Below are 22,742 nucleotides of genomic sequence, written 5' to 3'. Positions count from 1 at the left end.
GAGGGAACTAGCCCAAAATTATAAACGTAATCAAAGAAGGTGGGAATTTGATCCCAAAATATCATGCCTCATAAAGACAGGGGTTGTATTATGAACTAGTGATTCATTGAATCCATTATTTGCCATTGCATCAGCAACACCATTACCATCCATTGAGATGAATCTTATTTAAAAATTTTCGCGAGCTCTCAGTATTTCTTTGATATTCACCATAACTGTTGATTCTTTCCTGTATGAAGGCATCAGTTTGCAGAGTATCCCCCAACAGCTTCAAATCAGACTCAAGAATGACTCTTGAATGCCCCATATCCAGTTCAATATAAAAGGCCTCAACAGAGCCCATGCTGCTGCTTCCATCATTGTACATTTCCCAATATAAGAAAAACCAACAATCCATCTCCCTTCCTCACTCAGCAAACTCCCACCACAGGCAGCCTTGTCATCAACAACGGTGATCGCTCCATCAACCATAACTGATAATATGGGTTAGCTTGTGGCCGCTGTGGATCACAATATGTGTACTGCGGGTTGACATAACCTATATCTTGGTGGATTGTATTTTTGCCTAGCTCACAACCTGCAGAGGCAGTTTGACAAGCTAACTTGCTAGTTAAACATATATATTTTTTGCATTTTTTTTCAATTTTAAAAATTGCAAATCCACCACTTTCTATTTCTTTTTTATTGTAAAAAAATCATATTTTCTCTAAAAATTAGTTATCCAAATAACAATAACACTCATTTAAAATCATTAAAAAAATTACAAATTTAAAATACATTAATATAATTCAAAATAAATATATACTTTGTCACAGACAAACATAATGCCTGTCAACTATATTTTAATTTGTTCAATTATACGCTCAGTTGTGGGGCGTCAGCTAATAATTTCAATAGCTATTTTCATAAGCATAAAAAAATGGAAACTATTATCATGTGCATGCTATGTGTGTTTTATATAACAATATAAAATCCTTCAAACACGTGAGGACGTAAAACATAATTTTTTTTTTTACATGTACTGTACTTTATAGCCTCTCTTCTTTTGATGCACAGTGCATGGTTATCAAGTTGTATACTTGTATTATTAGAATTAGGAAAAATATATATAATAAATATGCATCAAATAATATTACATATGCAAGTTGAGCCCACTCTACCGTCAACAGAATTTACGCCACGGTGGTTAAGGTGGGCGCCAGCACGCAATCTCACCCCTTGCAACACCCAGTTTCATAGTGAAATGTCTCCAAGTATTCATAATGATAGAAACAGGATCTACAGGTTTATGGTAACTGGGGTCCGAACTTAATCGAAGTGGATCGAACAAAGTGTGTATTTAAATTAAAAAATTTTTAAAAATAACTTTGTATCCCTACTCTATATCACTATACTTTTTTGGTGTTTTAAATTTTCATATTTTTATTTTTTATTATTTTAAGTTTCTTTATGAACAGAGTATGAGAACCTAAAATAAAAAAAAATAAAAATAGAGGGATATAAAATACTAAAAAATTACAACAATCAAAACAAAATGCAAGTAAAGTGTATGGACCCCAAACTATGTTTTTCAAAAAAATTACAACTAAAATTAACAAATTAAGGTTAGGAAACAAAATTAATTAATATAACAAAATTTATGTTTGTATAATTTTTTAAAAAGTCAGTTAAATAAATTAAAATCTATTTAAAAGATTTAATTCAAAAATCAGTTAAAATATTTAATGATAAAAATAAACATTGTATATATGTTTTCAACTAATTAATAAATAAAAAATAATAAACTTAAAACCACACTTAATAAGTAAAAAATTTAATATTTAAAAAGTTAGAATTAAACGATAAAATTCAAAATATTTAATCATGAAAAGCTAAAATAATAACCATCATGAATTTAACAAAATATACCTCGTCGTGGAAAATTTATTAAAAGAGTTGACATGGCATTACAAATACTCTGGCTTCGTATATGTTTATTCGGTAAACTTGATAAAAATAATTTAATCAATTTTATTCTTGCATTACTATTAATTAGTAAATACAAATATACAATTGTAATAACAGAGGGTATTAAACTTGTGAATTTAAGTAAACTCATGATGATATTGTAAACTCAAATTATAAATTCATAAGAGTTTGCATGTATTAGAAAATATCCATTAGAGGTGTATAATTAAATAGTTAAAATATAAAACATTATTAAAATTTGATTTAAATATATTTCAATTATAAATAATTAAAATTCAATCCATATATATTAATATATTATTAAACAAAACATGGAAATTTCAAAATAAAGCAACTTATTTTTTGTATTTTTTCATTAATAATTTAATATTAATTTTTGCTTTTTAAGTTTTATTTTTCTTTGAATAGGGTCCTAACACTTATAAGATTTGACTTGTATATAGTATATACTTAATTATCTCAGCTTGATAAAAAATTGACAAGCTTAAAAAATTTAATTAAACTTGTATTTAATTCAAGTTTATGAATAAGTTGACATAATTTTAAAAATTAAAAACAATAAATTTAAATGTCAACTCCCAAATTTGATTGAAGCTGTAGCTAACATGGGTTTACGAGCAAGTTGACACAATTAAGTTCAAAATATAAAAACAATAAACTTGTAAATTTAACTTGAGAATTTGACAGCAATGATAATAACCATAATTATAATTTGCTAGTAAACACTGACTAAATATATTAAAATAGGTATTCTATATTTAATAATAAGTCATTCCAAATTGGACCCTTTTGGTGTCACTTTCAGGAACACTTGCATCTTTCCTTCTTGAACTGCCAAGTTATTCAAAAACCCTATTAAATCATACAATACGAGTCAGCAGCAATATCATCCAATTTTAAAAATTTTTATAAATTAATATATTACTAGTCCATCTGTATTCATATATTATTATACAAAATATGAAAATTTCAAAATAAGGCAACTTATTTTTTTGTATTTTTCATTAATAATATAATATTAATTTTTGCTCTTTGAGTTTTATTTTTCTTTGAATAGGGTCCTGACACTTATAAGAATTGACTTGTGTACAGCATGTGCTTAATTATCTTAGCTCGATAAAAAATTGATGAACTTAATAAATTTAACTGAATTTGCATTTGATTCAAGTTTATGAGTAAGTTGACATGATTTTATAAACTAAAATAGTAAAAATAGTAAACTCGAATGTCAACTCGCAGATTTAATTAAGTTGTAGTTAACATGGGTTTATAAGCAAGTTGGCATAATTAAGTTAAAAATATAAAAATGATAAACTTATAGAGTTAACTCAAGAATTTGATAGCAGTGATAATAATCATAATTATAATTTACTAATAAATATATTAAAATAGATATTCTGTACTTAATAATCATTCATTTCAAATTGGACCCTTTTGGCGTCACTTTTAGAGATGCTTGCATCTTCCCACCTTGAACTACCAGGTTGTCTACAACCCCATTAAATCATACAATACAATTTCAGAACTTCTCATGATACCAACCTAAAGAACTCACATTTTTCCTGAATTGAGCAAATAATATATATTATCAACACAAGACACTTTCAACACAACAAGAAGGGATGACAACAAGCGAGAAACAATGCAAGCAATATACACAATCAAGATCAAGTGGCATCAATTATCTTTAGTTAGATTTGACGTAGCAAAGGAGAACAACGTGAAGACATTGCAACGAAACCTTTGTTCAAAGGTTAAGCAAAGCAAGGGGGGATCGGGTAGTGGAGATAATGAAGAAAGAGAAGCTTGATGAAAAATTTAAAAAACATTAAATGCTTTCCAATTTCTTCCACCCCCCCCAACGCGACATTATAAAAGCCAGGGTTGCTAGCTTTGTAAAAAATGGCCCGTTGAAACCCCAACCTTAGTTAATATTTTTTTTTCCACCCAAACAAGAATTTTTGGACTTTTAACATCCCAATCTAGATTTGGGCATTCTCAACCTATGTTGAAATGTTATCCAAACATAATCAAAGTGGTTGGGCTAGCAAAAATTTATGCCTATTTAGTTTAAAGTTGTGTTTTGATATTGGTTGTGCTAATTTTTCTAAATAAAATATTATAATTTTTGACGAAATAGATTTTAGAAGATCGATATTTATAAAATAATACATTTATATTTTCAAACTAGTTAAATAGATATTTGAAAGTAATATTTTTTTGCTAGAGTATATTTTTAATTTTATGTGAAAAGTTTTAATTTAATTATTTAATTTTATAAAGTATATTCTTCATTCTTTAATCTTAATATCATTATTTTTATATTAGTATTTTTTGTTTCAATTATTTTAAAAAAATTATATTTAATATGCCAATATTTAAAAATGTTTTGTCATATTTAAAAATTTAAAGTAAAATTTTTCTGTAATGAAACTAAAGATATTTAGGTTAAATGATTAAAAATTTATTTTATAAAATTAAAGGATCAAAAGAAAATACTATGTAAAGTTAACAAATTAAATATATGATTTAACTTATTTTTTTAATAGAAGAAGTACCGATTCCAAAAAAAAAGTATTAAGTTAATTTTCTTAAATATACATCAAAATTTTAACTTGTTTGATACGAGTTTTAGAGGTAAAATTAATTAATTAATTCTATATATATTTAATTTAATTTTGAATAATATCAGAGATCCTTTGAGAGAACTAATAAATTCATATTTACGCATCATTAAAAATAATCCAGAGATATGAAAGGAAGAGCTTGGTTGAAACTGAAACGAACAGTAAATTTTGACATTACATATACGGAACAAAACTTTATTTATATTCAGTTTTCCGCTATTTTCCAGTTCGATTTAATTGATTTGATTTTGATTGAGGGATTACTTTTAAGGGCTGGCTGAGATAAAATTTACAATCATTAAATTTTCGCGCTACTCAATGTAAGTGTTATTCCTCCTATTTAAAAATATAAAATATTTTTAATTAAATTTTATATTTTAATAAAATAATTAATTATTTTTAAACTTATTTCATCTTTTTATATTTATTTTTATTAAATATTTTACAATAAATATAAAATTATTATTAATATGAACGTTTTTTTTAAAAAATAATAATTATATTTTAAAAATATTAAAAATACTCATTAAATTTTTTAAAAAATATTTTATATTTTTAAAGAGTATTATTTTTTTTTAGTTTTCAGAGTGGATAAAAGAGCATCCAAGTCAAAATCATATCAGGCATCAGCATAGCGTACCAATAAACCCTAAACAGTTCCGTTACAAAAAGCCTTAGCATCTGATCCGTCAACTTTGTTGAGAAAAAAAAAAGAAAAATATAATTTTTAATTCTTACATTTTATTTATATTTTATTATAAATTTATTATAAATTTATATATTTTAAGGATTTATATTTTTATTTTTTAATATTTTAGGTTTTTTTAAAGTTTTTACGTTTTATTTATTTAGGAATTTAAAAAAATAAAAAATAAAAATATAGGGATTCAGAATATGAAAAAAAAATAGAGATATATAATGAAATATGAGTAAAGTATAAAAATTAAAAATTATATTTTTTTTTAAAATATAAGCGACAAATGCGGGATGGCCCTTTTTTTCTTTTTCATCATCTTCACAGAAAAAGAAAAATAGCATCTTACACAGCACACACCAGGAACACGAGGGGCCTATTAACTATGGAGCCTTGAGATGCTTCAAAGTTGGCCTCCAATGACGAAAAAGGGGACATATCTCAATGGCACCAGGGTTGGCAAAACCGCAAAAGTCTTTAAATTATCAATAAAAATTTAGTTCAATTAAAAAAGATTTAGTCTGCAATTTGCAAGATTATACCATTAAATTTTACAACCGATATGATGATTTTGTCAACAGGCAGTATAAAAGCAATTTTATAAATACTCTTTAAATTTAAAAATGTGTTCCAGCTTGATGAGCTCAAGGTCCAATTCACCTAATTAAAAAAATTAATATAGTATTTAAATTAATAGATTTCAATTTTAGATTGCAAATCTTACATTTGAAATCCATACATTTAAAATATTTTGTTTGGGTGGTTTAAAAGATTTGAAATAAAAAAAAAAGATAAATTGAGATTCAAAATAAAAATTAAAAATAATAATTTTATTATATTTTTTAATCAACAAAAAATAAAAAAATACTATAATTATAAATATATCAATCATAAAAAGATGAAGAAAATAAGATGCTTAGAGTGATAGAATAGTGTATATTCTTTCTGTTTAAAAATATAAAGTATTTTTTGAGGAGTTGGATGTTAAAAATGTAAAGTATTTTTAATTTTTTAAAGTGTAATTATTACTTTTTTCAAAAACGTCTCTATCGAGTGATTTTATATTTATTATAGGATGTTTAATATAAGTAAATATGAAAAGATAGGGTTAGTTTGAAAGTAGGTAATTATTTTATTGGAGGGTAAAATTTAATTAAAAATATTTTATATTTTTAAATAGAGGAAGTACAATATTTAATGTCTTTTTATATTTTGTTTCCTTCTATACAATTAATCTGTACAGGTTACAAATGATTAATTCATTATAATTAATGTAATGTTAACTTTTGACACAGGTACAGTTAGAAATTCATTCAACTTTTTTCCATGTTTAAAAGTATAATTCTACTTTAACTATTATTTTTATCTACGTGTAACAGTTAGATCAAATTTATACAAGCAGGAATATACCATGGGGCTACAAGCCTACAAGCATCGCAGGCATGAAGATATTGAATCTACTTCTTACTACTATTCTCTTATTAATATAAATCACTGTTAATTTACGTTACATATATTAATATAAATCATAGTTTGAGCAGCAGGCGGCATGGACTAACCCATAACCCGCCCGTATATGACAAAATGGGTACTGGATAAGTTGGGCCAACCCGTAGCAAGTTTTGATTAGCCCGTTTTTTCATTGTAAATTTTGCAAAAAATTGGAAGAGAGTGGGGGGGGGGGGGGGATGATAAAATCAAGAAGAATGAGAGAAATTCAACTTCAAATTTAGAACCCAACCAACAAATTTGCATATTTAGAAGGAAGACCATAAATTTGTAAGATCTGGCCAAAGAAGCAGAGTATACAGGACAAAGAAATGGGTGTAAGGGAGACGCAGAAGAGTCACAAGCAGGATCGAGGCTTCAGGTTTGGCAGCATTCAGCCTTCATCTTCACTCTTCAGATCGCGGTTTATGGCGGAGGAGAGGAAGACAATGAGTTACAACACGAGGCAAGGATGCAATCTTCAAAGACTCCTCAATCCTCATCTTCATTCAGATCACGATCTTGGTTCCAGAAGCAAATGAGAGGGCGACGATATGAGATGACAGAAGGATGGAAGCACAGAGCAATAGGGCATCGAAAGCACTGAGTCGCAGAGACGAGATGGCAAGGGTTGAGGGAGATGAGAACTCAGAGCGAGACGCTCTTATGGAGTCACAGGGACTAGAGACGGACGAGTTGGCGAGGGTCTCTACTTTCCATGCAAGGAGCGAAGAATGGGAGGAGTTGTCTTGTACTGTGCAACACGTCGAGTGATGGTAATGGCAGATCAAACCTGAATTAATAATGATAATAATAATAATATTATTATTATTTTCATTGTTTGTGTATAAACATGCATACGAGCTGGGATGGGCATCTCGAGGGGTAAACCATATCAATAATTGGATCCACTCATTTTTTAATTTTAACAGGCATAATAAGCATGGAGAAATTGGATCCACTCAATACTGCTATTTTGTACTATTTTCTTATTAATATAAATCACTTTTAATTTACTTCATATGCATTACAAAAGTTAAAAGTTAGCTAATAATGGAATTTGGAGAGAAATGCAATATTTTTCTTATTGCCTTTAATTACGTTAAATTTCAACATCATATCAATTGCCATAATTGCAAACATAGGAAATAAATAGGGGATGATTAATGCAATAGACACACTGTGCTACAGAATAACATATGCGCGTGCCGATCAAACTCCTGGCCTGATGAGGGGAGGCTGGGGCCTGGAAGTATTCTAGCTCCTCGTGTCAGATCGCGAGTTCGAAACGGCGACGTTGGACCAAAATAACTTACATATTTGAGATCTTGAAAAATTTATGGTATTAATGCCAATCCAATCACGATTTATTCATTCAAACATATGTTGCACAGATACTAATATGTACATCTGATACGATACATTGATACTTTTATTTTTAAATGCACGGGATATGATATGTTTTTTACATGTGCAAATATATTTATAAAAAATGATCAAAACATTAAAAATATAATTTTAATTTAAAAATATTTAACCTGACATACATATATAGTTCTGTATAGCAATACTAAGCAAACATAATCATTAGTTGTGCTTATATTCTATCTATGCCAAATTGTCTGCTAATAGGTTCATAGTTTATATCCTAAAAGATTATATTTCTACATTTTTATGCTTTTATTATATCTAAAACTTATTTTTTAAATAAATTTTAATTTTTGACTTTAAAATAAAATCACATAAATATATTAGAAACAAAAAATTAATATCAAAATATTTAATAAAATTTAATTTCTAAAAAATAGCCTTGAATTACTAGCTTTAAAATATCAACTTGTAATTTAAAAGTATCGAATACGTATTAAAAATTAAAATTTTTTAAAATAAAAAATAAATATTTTAATACTCTATGGGCATGTATTAAAAAAATATCGGTGAGTATGGATATTGGACACAATATTGATACAGATACTGAGGTGATTTGAAATATCAGTGTTTCATAAATTCATACTCAATGAATTTAATAAATGAAGAGTCAACTATCAAGTATAATTACTTAATAATATTAATAAGTTTAGGCTGAGAATTAATGAATTAATTGATCAATGCGAGTCCACATTGAAATTATTTCAATAATTTAATATGCTATTTGATTTGATATTGAAATAAAAAATAAATATATAAATAAAGGGTTAAATGCATTTTTACTTCTAAATTATTCTTTGATGAACACCTAGATAGTATTTTAAACTATTTGTTGTAACAATTTCATTCATAAAATAATTAAATGTTCTAATATTAATTATTAAAAAAATGCTAATTGAGATTTAAGGTTGACAAAAAATACTCCACATCATGTTAATTTTATTCAAATTAAGATATAATTTTTGTTGTTAAACTATTTTTCAAAGTGTATCCGGCATCCTAAGCTCATTTGTGTGGCTCCTAAAGAAATTAAAGTGAAAAATCATTTGTGGGGACTAGACAAAGAACAAAGTGGGACTTTTCTAGATTCCAAATAAATCATAGCGAGGCAAGAGGGACCCAATAAATCATATCATATATTTCATCTTTCCCATCTAAAGCGTATGTGAAAGACAACTTTTTAAAATATAATTAACTATTGTAATTAATCATTCTTTGACCTAAATAACCTTCTTTGAATCATCATTCAATGGGACTTCCACTTCCAAGCTAGAAACTAAGCTGAAAAGGTCAAAAAAGGAGAGGCTTGAACGGAGAACTTGCAAAATATGGTGGGGAAATCTTTTTTTGGCAGCGTATCCTGCGAGAATATAACAACAACATGGCATTTGATAAACGCGACCCTGACAGAAAACATCTCTCAAGCTTTGTAAAGTTCTGATCAGTTGGTTCCAAGCTATGATCTGCATGTTCAATTGATGCATATTCTTAAACCAGTCTTTGTACAAGTGATAAGAGCAAATGAAAGTTAGTGAAAATATAAATGAAAAACAAGCACTAGCGTCTGGCAGACTTCCAGGATCAGGGTGCATGAAAATTGAGCACTTACCATCTGCTAAAGAAGAAAAATTTCAGTACAATAGATATCTATTTTACACATAAGATTCAGAGAGGCTCAGGTGCTAGAATGGGATCACTGGGCAATACGATAAGCATTGGCCTTTGTCAAGCAAACCCCAAAGCTGTCAAGCTGAATAATGTAAGACAAGGCATTGATTAAAGAAACCCCATACCCTGCAAAATATCCTCTTGTAAGTTGTGATTTTGGTCTGCACTCTTTTCAACGAAGCAGTATTACTCACAGGTCACAGCACATAACACAACATATAATGTAAACCCCACTCTTGCCCTCAGTGATATAACATTAATACTACATGACGGAGCATACAGCTCCGTACTCATCATGGTCGACATGACGGTGGCTGAAGGAGTCCGGCGGCGGCGGCAGGCGAGAGTAGGGAATGTTATAATTAGAATGCATGAAACCAGGGGCATAATAGGAAGAACCAGAGATGGGATAGGCTGTGCTATAGCTTAACCCATATTGATATGGTTGAGGTGGTGGAGGTGAATAGTACTCTTGTGGTGGTGCGTACGGGTAGGGTTGCTGAAGTGGGGGTCTAGGAGGGTTCAAGGAAGCCATGGCGGTGACTGGTAATGCTTCAGGTTTTGTGCTTTCTTCGCCAGAACCCTCATTATCGTTATTATTGGGAGAAACAGGACCATCCTGCCCCTTGTTCTTCTTGTTCTTTTTCTTCTTTTGACCGCCAGCCTCCTTCTCACCTTCACCGTTGTTATCACTCCCTGGACCCTTTTGGTCATCTTCCTTCACAGAGGGTTCAATATTTTTGTGGTCTGATGACTCTTTCTCTTTACCACCACCACCACCTTTGGATTTTGCAGACTTCTTGTTGTCTTTCTTGTCGACCTTTTCTTGAGGCAAAAGCTCTGCTAGCTTTCCTGATCTCAGGAGCTTCTTGATGAGAGTCTCAGCCTCCACGTTCCCTGTCACTCTCACCTTGTGCTGCTGAGAATCAATTTCCGTTGTATAAACCCCTGAGATGAAACACATATGTGGACATATGCTAATTAATTGAATTGTTAAGGAAACACAGAGACATTTCATAGATTGAAGAAATACGTAGATAGATAGTTACCATCGATTCCCTGAAGAACTTTCTTGACTTTCTTCTTGCAGCCTTCGCAGTGGATCAAGACTTTCAATACCCACGTCTGCATAAAGAAGCAAGGAGAAGTTATCAACCACGGCGATTACAGAGAGATATTCATATGAATGCAATAAAGATTTGAGTGAACAGGATGTATGTTTGTGTGTGTGTACCTGGTACTTCAAGGTTTCTGCAGCGGGACGTGCATCTTCAACTGGTTTGGCTGCCATACAGGAATGGGAAGCAAGGGATCAATGGAAAACTTGAGTGTGTGTGTTGGTGGCAAGAAAGATGGAGTGAAGGAGAGGACTTATAAGAAAAAGAGAAGCACTTGACTATCGAGGCAACAGCACTTGACGTGGATGCCACGTCATCATAGCATCCTAGTATCCTACTAACAGACAAACGACCACCGTGCTTATGATGACACCATTGAGGGATTATTAGGAGTCTTCTTCAGAGGTTTGATTAGCAATCCAACTCCTGTGGCCTGTGGGGTAAGAAACACCCCAAGATGAGGGCTGCTGCTGCTTGTATTTTTTCAACCACAGACCATTCTAATTATTTTCTTGTTCCAAAAATTCGTAATTCCCACTAGGAAAAAAACGACTCTTTTTTTTTTTTTAAGGAGAGAGAAGTTTAAGATAAGTGTTACTTTGGCTTTCACTTTTCGATTTTTAGTGAAAAACAGAGGTGGGGTCTGGAAAGTCCTTTGCATAAACTTTTGTAGCATGTGGTGCAGCTCAATCTGTCAGATCAGACGGTTTTAAGAGCCTCATCACTTTTGGTTCCACTCCACTCAATTTTGCCTCTGATACATTGGTCCTCCGTGGGGACCCCTGACCATCAACCATGGACTGGCTAGAAGGTTCATCTAATTAACCTCATCCTCCCTAATTAACATCACACTTTACCTAAACCAGGTCAATAATTAGCCCAAGTGGATTTGGTGAAATGGAGATGAGCAAGAAGGATAGATCAAATATAATTGACGATTACAAGAAGGATAGATCAAATATAATTGACGATGATATATATATATATATATATTAATCATTGAGGGAGATGAGGTGCAATACTCCATAATCAGAGACAGAGGAGTATTCAAAAAGCCAATGATCAAATTGTACATGTTGTTCATATGATGAGCAGAATTTAGCTTTACCGTGGTACTAGGCTGGTGAGTTAGGGTTGTTTGTATTGCAGCAGCATAATTGCCACTACCCACAGTACTAATAAAAGCAGCTTTATACTGTCCATAATTTTCAAAACTTATTGATGGCTCCTCCTAATTGCCTTGAAGACTTCTTTTTCCAATTCCCATTTACCATCTTAACAGGTCCCAACTGTTTAGTTTCAACTGAATGCAGAAACTCACTTGGTCAATCTATCCTAGTCCCCACCTAACTCCAATGGAAACTCATCCATTCTACACTTCAAAAAGGTGGTCTCTGGTTGGTTCTTGCAACAATTAGCTTTAGTTATAAAACTTAGTTTACATAAAGTAATTACAATATTTAACGAGACAGATGCCCACATGGTACCGATCTGACGCTTTATACTTATCCCAGTATCACCAAACAGCACAAAGGGTTCAATATTTTTTTTTAGCTTCTACATGCTTCAATGGTAAAGCATGTAGGTCCCAGAGTTGCACGTCTTTCTCATGTAAAGAAAATCAGATCATGCCAGAGTCTCTTTTCGAAGGAAAGCCTGAGTATAAAAAGAATGAACAATACAATCTGCTATCTAGATTCATGGAAAAAAATAAAGCAGTTGAATTTTAAATACCTCCTACTGCAAACTAAACCATGATCCGAAGCAAGCTGGTAGGTTTATGCATGCCAGTTGTATATCTCTTGTAGAAAGAGAAGAGTGAAAGTTTGAGATGCTTATGACGATAGATTACAAGTGAAGATAACATTGAAGCGTCACTAGACATGGAACTATCATTTGCTAGAGATAGAACTTGATACAATATGCAGTCTTTTGGCAAATGGTTTGTACACATGCAATATCGAACATCAGCCAAAAGAATCGATGTGAATTTAGTATGGGACTATACAATGGACACTCGTTAACCTCCCACTTGAAATAAGCTAACTATTTTGACAGCCTTTAAGTAGGAAAGTGACCGGTGACAACAATTGTATATGTCTTATCGGCTTTCATGTCTCATATTCTTTCCCACAGAAACAAAGCTAAAGATAATGGTTATCGCTATCAAAATTATAAAATAGGCAAAAAGTCTGCCCAAGGGTGATATTTGCTGGCTAAACATAACCCTTAATGCTTGACTTAATAGACTACAAAGCTTCAAACATTCAACGAGGTCTGGATCAAATTGATAGAATATGAATTGTAGAAATCACAATAAAGCTGTGGTGACATGAGCTTTCCATGATTTTCAACCCACATGTCTGGCTGAGTTTTATCAGGGTCTGAAGTCTGAGCAATCAGAGAGCATCAAATTTTCAAGCAGGTAAAAACTGAAAATGATACTTACACAGTACACCTCTAAACAAAGATAACAAATTAATATGTGACACAAGAACATTTCGTCATATATGATGATGGATTGGTAAAGAAGGCAAATGACAGAGTCATTAATAACGCACTATTGGTAAGGTCTGATACAAATAAACCTCGCTCCAACTGTGTCTCAGTTACTACGGTGTAGCTCATGTGATGATGATATCCAGGTAATAATGGCATAACTACTTTACCAACAAATCTGTAATTAAGTATTAATAACGGCTTAGTTGTAAGATTGGATCAGTACGAAGGGAATCTGATTTGTTAACTGTGGGTACACTTGGTAGATACATCATCTCAGAAAGAGCATTTATTGATACGGGTTACAGTTCGATCTGGGAAAGGAAAAGAGAAACAGGAGTACAAGCTTGAAGATTAATTGTAATGTGGGGTTGGTCCTTTATGAATTATTCAAAGAAGCTAGAAGACACAGGCCTCAGACCAAGCTGGTGTGGTTTTGATACATATCAGCAACACACACGCAGTGACATGTAGATGCACAAGCCAAAGCTTATATGACCTTCTATGCATGCATGTGTTGTGGAAGAAACTCTCTCCAGTGGTATGGTCCGTGTAATTGGACAGAACTAAACACATTAATGAGCCTCACTTGTGAAAATCTGACTCTCCATTGAAGTTATTGCATTATGATCGCACTGTGGTATCCTTCCTCGCTCTGCATTTCAAAGGGCTCGCTGACTCTTAATCCTTACCACTATTTAACAATATGTAATTTTTTGGTGCTTGAATTATTGAATTCGTGATGACAAAACTTTTGTCTTCGAAAATTGATAAATACTTCAAACTTTTTGACATATAAATTGGAGTCATTTTATAAACTAGTTAATATCAACGCGTTATTGTTTCTTTATAGACGACCTTTTTTCTGGTTAGTAATTAAGAAGAATATAATCAGTCTTATTCCTCTTGTGTTGAGCACGTACGGCCAAAAAAAATCAATTAATTGGGTTTGAATTGGTAACCTCCATTTCAGATTTTCATGTCTGACATGATGATTTAAAAGCTACTATTGTCCATGCATCAAGTTCTGTAATTTTGGGCCAAAATTATAGATGTTCTGACAGTCGTGTTGGCCAAAATTATAACTCATCAATCTAAGGGACGCGAAGTGGGCTGGGCCTATGAATTCGTAAAATGCGAGGTCCGAAGTTCATTTGTAAATATAATTTGGGGATCTCTTGATATGGTAAAGCAATCGCAAAACTGTAGTGCCAAGTTAAGGCAAGGAGAAAATATCTCTCAAAGTTTCAAGAAATTGAATCAATCAAGTAGAGATAACCAAACAAATAATGGAAGCCCATTCAAGAGGCCTCAATTCTGACCAAAAGTCAAACCACCAACGAGCTTCTGGAAAGAAGGCCTGGAAGAGATATCCTCCCACCAGGCCTTCACATGTGGACGATCGCTGATCATGGAAGCACAAGGCGTCTTCATGAAATAGTGAGTGTTGGTTATGTGGTTAAGATCTGCGAGGCTGAAGAAATCCCCTGCGAGGTACTCCGTGCTGCTCAGTCTCGCCTCGTACACGTCCAGTACGTTCTTTACCTTCTCCATGCTGGCCTCGATTACTGATTGGTTGGGTTCTTTGCCTTGGAAAGGAGATACCAGATACTCGAATATGATTGGTGAGATTGCTGGGTCGTAGCACTGGGACTCTACCTCTGCCCACATCCTAACCAAAGCCGCTTCTTTTGGGTCACTCTTCCTTATCAGATCAGGTCCTGTCTCTTTGTATTTCTCGGCCAGGTATGCTGTTATAGCTCTAGATTCTGCGTGTTGTACCAGAGACACGTGCCGATAGATATTATTTTTCATGATCAATCTGAAACATTTGCACCAGATACACATGCAGGCATAAAAAGGAAGGGAATATAGCATACCGAAGAGAGTGAGATCGTCGTCTTCAAGTGCTGGGATCAGACCAAAGGGCTGCCAGAATTGAAAATATTTATCTCAGAAAAAATGAGCATTCAATTAAAGTAAGCATGTACGTACAGTGAAAAAGAAAGGACGAGTGATTGTGCATACGAAGTGGTTATATTATATAAATACGTACGTTCTTGGAGAGAAAAGGAGGGAGCTTGTGCTCTCCGGCGAAGACGTTGACGGGAATGAGCTCAAAGTCGACGTCTTTCTCATGGAGACACACCATGACTCGGCTGGTATTAGTGGACATTGACAGACCATGGAGCTTGATCCCCATATTCTTTTTAACGGAGAGCAGAAAGATGAGAGATGGTGTATTACTGTACCAGGGCTGAATTGGGAGAGAAAGAGATAGAGGAAGGTGCTCTTATAAAGGGAAGTGAACCAACATTGATGCTAGTGGCCTTGGTTCGCCTTTGGGTTAATCAACGTAAAACTGCATTTTACTCTGTCGCCATTGCCAGGGAGGACCTAGAATTTGTCGGTTAGACATAAGACGACAAAATTGTATTTTACCTTTTGCCTGAAATCAAGGCAAGTAACCAATTCTTAAAGAAATTTTGACCCTGTTTTGTCAGATATGGGCCCCACTTCAAACTTATTCTCGCCACCCTTGCATTTCTGCCCACCATACTACTTCCCCCGTTGCATGAGATCAGAATGAGAAATGTCAGCAAAAAAATTTCTCAGAAACATCAAAGAAATTATTAAATAATCTAAATTTTTGTAAAATCAATTTAATACTTTCCCAGAAATAACTCTGGCGCTCTTTAAATAAACACTACGATTTGACTACTATTGTGTGCATTCGTAGGAGGTTAAATAGTTAATAAAAGTCATTTTCATATTTCAAGGATGTTTTAAATGCTTTTATTAATAAAAGAAGTAATCTTATTCACCTCAACATAATTACAGTCGTCTTGTTATTGAATGACTAAAACATTAATTATCAATTAACATTAATCTGTAATTGTGTTTTCCAAGAATGGGGAGGGAAAATTTAATGAGGTTCGGACTGAGTATGTGGTGCATGAGATAATGAGATCGTTGCAGAAGGTGTGGCCTGGTTCATGGCCAGATGTGCATGCATTTGAAAATGGACAACTTGTTATAGCGACAGTAGACTCTGTCCTGATTATTTCAGAACATTGCCATTCTTTAATTTCATCATTGAAAAAATAAATAGTAATTTTAAAGCTGGTCAAATTGAACGCATCACTCTCTCCAAACCACAATATAAATTATAATTAATAAACTTATAAATTATAATTAATTAACTAACACTTTATGAGTAATGTTTAGTGAAACTTTAAATTCTTGAACAATATCCACATCTTTTTTTTTATAGCCTCATTAAATATTTCATATAAGGATTTTGATAATAATAATTAAAATTTTAATTCATAAATTTTTTTAAAAAAATAAATAAAGTAAGGACATAGTTAAAAAAAATAAATATATAAAAAATATTTAATACTTTATAAGTAAAATTTTTTAAAAATATCTTATACTATAACAGGAAAAGAGTATAAAATATAAGCTTTCCAATAAATAAATAATGAAAAGATCCAGTCAAACACAGTTTTCAGAACATAATTTTCCGAAAACAAATCACACGGCTGCATAATCAAGAGATTCCTCTCTCGCAACTTTCAGACAATAAATTCAGCTGTGGTTTGGGCAAAGGATGACAACTAACAGGTAATACAACACTGAACTAACCCCCAATACACTAATCGGAAAAATAAGGAAACAAAAGAATTTAACCACCCATGAATGATTGACTTTGATCCTTGACTTGTGCCTTAACATACTAAACGCCAAGACTTCAGCCACATGGATATTAAGCATTAATAACGTGATCGATGATTTACATTTTTCACCTCTTAAAAGTGGTTCCCATCATGAATCAAACTTCATAAACTCCTTACTTTTTCTTATTTTTTTTAAAAAAAAAAAACTTCATAAACTGACAAAGACATTGCATTGCCTTATCCACAATATTGAATATTTACTCAGTAAAATAACGAATTATTAATTAAGCTGTAATTACAACGGAAAGAGACCAGCCCTAATTCATAAGCCAACCCTAAATGCTACTTCAAGCATTATATTGTAGCTATTTACATTTGTAGCAGAACTAACCCTACCTAACTTCAAAGGCCGAAATGTGAAAAATTAATATCCTCCAGGCTATCTCTGGTTTTATAAAGTCACGGTATTTACAAAGGAAGTTACAAGATTCGAGGATTCAACCCTAACTCATAGGTAGCCTTCACTCAAAGCTCCATGTTTTTTATCACGAGGCTGTCTCTGGCTTTAAGAAGTTCTGATATTCCAGTTTATTCATCTCACCACCATGCACTGGGTCAAACTGACACCGGTAGAAGCTGTGCATAGAACCATTAACAGTACATAATTAACATCAACACAAACATAAAAGTCCTCTCAAATCTCAACAATCTGAAATATGGAGTAACCTAGAAAAAAACTCCTGGATAAAAGAAGGAAATTTCTTTGGAGGTGCTGAAGGTTCAGTTTAAATTAAAATGAGAAAAAGGATAACCACCTTCAAATATATATTACCAAAGTTTGAAACTCCAATTCACAAATGTAGAGTACATAACAATATTAACCACAAAACCTATACCATTCAAGATAACAGCAAACTGGCAAGCGGTCTGCATAAGATTGCATTTAAAATTTTTTATCGAATCTTACCTCCCATCCATGCCAAGAATTATGACTGTATTCTTTTGCTGACCAAATGCGACAGTGTAGCGAGTGCCCTCACGTAAGCGAAACTGAGCAAGTGACCACTCTGAATTGAAATACTTAGGTAACACTCCTGCAAGGTGCAGATTAACAGAGTTTATCGGGGAAAAAGAAACAAATGATCATTCTCTTCACACCTAATCCAAATAACAAATATCAAGCAGTATAAGCGTATAATGCAGTAAATGGGCACCACAATTCTCCAATGATATTTAAACAACGTTCTGTCTGGAATAAACAATTGATAAATTGAGGAGAAATTTGTTTATTTATTAAAAAAAAAAGCGCCTAGGAGCTATATGCTGCTGTCAAACTCAAAACACAAAATATATTGAGGCACATGCAAAAAAGCCATGACAACTTAAGCAACAATCTCAACAATAAATATTTCAATGGAACTTTTTTGACCTCTTTGCTCTCATCTCTGACAAGGATAGAGTGCACATTCACATGCTGAGGAACAGACATAAGGTTCATTCTTGTTTCACTTGGGCTAAACATGATGCGTTAGATTGAGGTCAGAAGTCGGATAAAGTTCTATCTTGAACGCAACAGTATATAATCTCAGAGCCAGTAAAGATTCATCGATTTCGTCATTTCATTCCATTTGGAATCTTCTGCTGCCAATATTACAACCGGTCACCATTATTGATCATTCAAATTGTATTCCTTGGTTAAAGTCAATGTGACTGAAGAACACACCCCTAGTGTATATTTAGATCTTTCATTGGAGACCTCCAGAAATGCTTTCTGAGTGAGCATCCATTTTAAAGAATAAAAAATGAATTGAATTTAGGTATATAACATCAGAACTGCTTTTGCACAGAATTCAGAGTCCCCTAAACCACTACTCCTCCAGAATGGAGAAGCGGCAAAAGGTTGCTACTCCAATGCAACATCTCTGTCAACTATATACCTACAATGTCTAACTAGCTATCCCTGTGCCTTTCTATAGAGCTCGAGATGAGCCATATTGTTCATAGTTTGTAAACAGTGTAGCTTCCTGTTCAATGGACATATTGATGATTATTTCATTATTTGACAACAAAATGTTATTTTATCAAACAATACCCAGACAAAATCAATTTACTCCGGTTCATATAACAAAATAACATTGAACTGATTATTTCAAAAATCAATTCTTGAAAAGGTGCTTCTCTCCAAAATCTAAAATTTCGCAGAATCTCCAACAAAGTTAGCTCAATGACAACCAAAGTTCTCAAATTGTGAGTCAGGAGTTCTTTTATATATATATATATATATATACATGATGAGTAATTTTTTACTGGTGAATCATACTCAATTGTACAACTAGCGATGCTCCAAAAGCTAGCAATTGAGGTTGGAGAACCAATCTACTTAAATACCCTATTGAACATCCCATACAATGGGAGATTTGATATCCCATACTATCAAGTCTACATCAATTGACACCCCATGGAAAGTTGACATCCCAACAGCCAAGGATGGATCTAGAAGCTAATGAATGAGGGGCCAAATTGAAAATAAAATATGGCGTGGGGGCCAAAATCTATTTTAGAACATGTACAAGCAAAACTTATTGATAAATAATGCATTCTTGATCAACATAATGCAGCAAACTAGCAATGTTGGCTCAACTCACATGACTCTGACTATTCAGGTACATCCATGCACCATTTGTATTGTAGCTCAGCAAATTGACTAACTGAGTCATATCATGTGTTCCAAAGAGTGTATCAGGCAATTCCCATAACTATGATATCCACGCATTTTAACAGTTAACTATAAATTCAGGTGTCTGATCATTTATCAGTCCTTCAACATTAAAACTCCACCACAGGCACAGCGAATAGAAGTAAAAGGTATAGTCATAATTTAAAAATATTGAATAATGCACCTCTGTTATTAATAAACTTACATGTACATACACGATCACAGCAAACAGAAATAAATGAATGACATTCTTTACCTTTAAATTTGACTAATGCAAGGGGTGAGCTAGATGGTATACTGGCAGCATGAGAATCAGTTGGCATCTTTGATTTTTCATGCTGAGGAGAACTGGAGTTAGCCTTAAGGCTGAAAACATGGACAGTACCCTTATCACTCGAGACTGCTAGCCACTGAGCGGTAGAAGAGAATGCCAGACTATAGACCTCGGCCACATTTGCACCCCTTCTTACCTGAAGTTAATATCCAATAAATTTACCCAATACCAAAAAGGTTGAAATGCTCCTAGTAAAGTCTGAATAACATTATGTTACATGAAAAAACCATTGACTCGATTATTAAATCAACATCAAACCAAATCATGTAAATTACCGCTCAAAAATGCACTTAGAACCCAGTTGAGACTAAATAAATCCTACACCAAAAGCAACTCACGTCAGGGTTCCTTTTTTCTTTTTAATTTATGACCCAATCAAGCACATAGCAGCATCTATATTATCTTATATACTTCATGCCAAATGAGAACAATCAAGACATTATGAACCTACCCCTGCTCAGCATTAAAGTCATCATGAAAACACTCAATTCAATTCAATAGCACTAGGGTGTTTATAGGTTCAGTTTTCTCACAATTTGGTTCAGTTTAGGTTGGTTTGATTCATCTGAATTGAATTTTCAGTGAAGAAAGAATTATTTTTGCAATTGTCAACAAATTAAATTTGAAATTCTGCCCCCTTTAAGAATAAGATAACTATTCATGAAATCATCAAAATAATACAGAAAGTAATCGAAGTTGAAATTAAAAACTTTGAAGTATTTTTTCCGATTTTCGAAATACAATGTTCAAGAATCAACATTACATTAAAGAGAAAAGGTTTGAGCCTCAGGGAAAGAGTTGAAGGCTGAAAGTATATCACTGGACCAAACAAAATTATTCCATTAGGCCTTAAAAATGCAAATTAAAAAATTAAGGAAACCCGAAACCCAGTAAAAGCCAGATTAGTCCGAAATTGTGCGAAGAATATATTTATCATGTTGATTCAGTGTTTTTTTTCTTTTAGGGGTGGGGGGGGGGGGCGTGTTGATTCAGTTTGGTTGGATTTAAAGCAAATCAATCCAACCCACACCGAAAATTGAAACGACCCAATCAATTCTCGTATCACATCCTAAAAACCGGTTGAGACCTAATAGTCTAAATTAAAAGCACAATGGGTTTGATCTCCAGCATTTTACGCGAATACGCGCGGGCGCGCATGCTTGCAAAACTAAACCCAATCAACATCCAATCTAAAGAATTTATAGTGATTGTTGAAGAGCCGGAAAAAAATTGGGGGGGGGGGGGGCTAACTTCTGAGATTTCACCTACTTCTTGAAGAAGCGTGCCATTGGCTGTATCAAAAATTCGAATTAAAGTACCCTTGGTGCTGGCGGTGGCGAGTAACTGCCCATCTAGTGTAAGAGCGAAACAAGCTATTCTTGAATCATGAGCAGAAATGAATCTGGTTTTCTTCTGTGCATAATGCTCGACTCGAATCTGACCCTTGTGCAAACCAGGACACGCCAACACCATAGAATCAGCCAATTGGGAAACTGCACAGAGCCCCTTTGGGTTTGCAACGGTCTCAATTTGATGAAGTAACTTAAAGTCGGCGAAATTGTACACGAAAATCTTCTGCTCCACAACTACAATTATTCGGTCTCGTCGAAGCCGGACACCACGAACAGCTGATCGGAACGAAAGCTCACCAATGCACCTGCCTTGATGATCATCCCAGATCATCACCTTGCTCGGAGGGTATTGAGGGTGGGTGCCACCTCCAACCAGTGCCAACATATTATAGCGGAAGAGCATTTCCACATGACCAATCCCCCCAGTACTGCCATTGCCCCCGTCAAACTCTCTGCGGAAGAGCTCCCGGAATGGATCGCAATTGTAGATACGGAACCCGTTGTCTGTGGCGGCGGCGAAGCAAGCTTGGTCTTGGTTGAAAGAGAGTTGAAGCAGAGTAGGGGTCGTCGGCGCATGCTGTGGTGGACTACTAGGGGGACTTCGCTGAGAGGAGACTTGGTGAGGTAGGATTGATTGGCGTTGTATTATGGAATCCAAATCGAGGGTTTGTGATTGGTCAGCGGTAAATTCAGGGTTAAGATCAGAATTAGGGTTAGGGCTAGTCCATGGAGGTGAAGACCTGGCAGAGACGGTAGCCATGTTTGATACGGCTAAGGAGTAAGGAATCGAAGATCAAGAAGGAATAGGCATATAAGCGAAAAGATTAGTTCTTCGTCATAGATTCATTCACAGGTCATGTAGCTCATGACAAACTAAAACAAAGGTGATCACCGTATGACAACGAGATCAACGGAGGTTACGGGGATACTCGCCTCACTAAGTTAGTCAATGGACTGTTACGGAGCCCATTTTACCATTTGGGCTTTAGACGAGACCCAAAATAACAGGACTTCTGCACGAGCTTCAGTATAAGAAGAGTAAAAAATAAGGATTAAGTTTGGCATGTCACTAATTTAAGTTCATTTTAATAAGAGTTTGAGTTTAAAAAAATTATTTTTTAAAAAAATCAGGCTATGAAGCTCAGCCCTAATGAACCCTGAAAAAATAGA

The 22,742-nt window shown here is 33.4% G+C and overlaps 3 protein-coding genes across 4 annotated transcripts; all 3 read right to left on the bottom strand.

Moving 5' to 3' along the window:
• Positions 1–9,329: 9,329 nt before the first annotated feature.
• LOC129290700 (heavy metal-associated isoprenylated plant protein 36-like) lies at positions 9,330–11,402 on the bottom strand. Of its 2 annotated transcripts, XR_008588515.1 has the most exons (4): positions 11,108–11,402; positions 10,923–10,998; positions 9,999–10,821; positions 9,330–9,668 (listed from the first exon to the last, which is right to left on the bottom strand). XR_008588515.1 is itself a non-coding variant. In XM_054927581.1 (3 exons), exons 1-3 carry the CDS (start codon positions 11,162–11,164, stop codon positions 10,136–10,138), a joined length of 819 nt encoding a protein of 272 aa, XP_054783556.1. In that variant the 5' UTR covers positions 11,165–11,402; the 3' UTR covers positions 9,793–10,135. The 2 variants fall into 2 exon arrangements, 1 of the variants encoding a protein (XP_054783556.1); XM_054927581.1 differs by lacking the exon at positions 9,330–9,668 and having other exon boundaries at positions 9,793–10,821.
• A 3,310-nt stretch (positions 11,403–14,712) lies between these two features.
• LOC129291434 (glutathione S-transferase F13-like) lies at positions 14,713–15,842 on the bottom strand. Its single transcript, XM_054928810.1, has 3 exons — positions 15,547–15,842; positions 15,371–15,419; positions 14,713–15,259 (listed from the first exon to the last, which is right to left on the bottom strand). The coding sequence occupies exons 1-3, from the start codon at positions 15,691–15,693 to the stop codon at positions 14,802–14,804; spliced, it is 654 nt and encodes a 217-aa protein (XP_054784785.1). The 5' UTR covers positions 15,694–15,842; the 3' UTR covers positions 14,713–14,801.
• Positions 15,843–17,419: 1,577 nt separating this feature from the next.
• On the bottom strand, positions 17,420–22,463 carry LOC129320969 (autophagy-related protein 18a-like). The gene is made up of 4 exons (XM_054966679.1): positions 21,490–22,463; positions 20,143–20,356; positions 18,138–18,264; positions 17,420–17,806 (listed from the first exon to the last, which is right to left on the bottom strand). Exons 1-4 carry the CDS (start codon positions 22,330–22,332, stop codon positions 17,716–17,718), a joined length of 1,275 nt encoding a protein of 424 aa, XP_054822654.1. The 5' UTR covers positions 22,333–22,463; the 3' UTR covers positions 17,420–17,715.
• Positions 22,464–22,742: the final 279 nt, after the last annotated feature.

Source organism: Prosopis cineraria, unplaced genomic scaffold, assembly GCF_029017545.1.
Source record: "Prosopis cineraria cultivar Desert tree isolate PC_DT_omini unplaced genomic scaffold, ASM2901754v1 PC1, whole genome shotgun sequence".
Lineage (NCBI taxonomy): Eukaryota > Viridiplantae > Streptophyta > Magnoliopsida > Fabales > Fabaceae > Prosopis > Prosopis cineraria.
The sequence above is the reverse complement of the archived record's forward strand: the minus strand, read 5'-3'. Positions and strand labels throughout refer to the sequence as shown.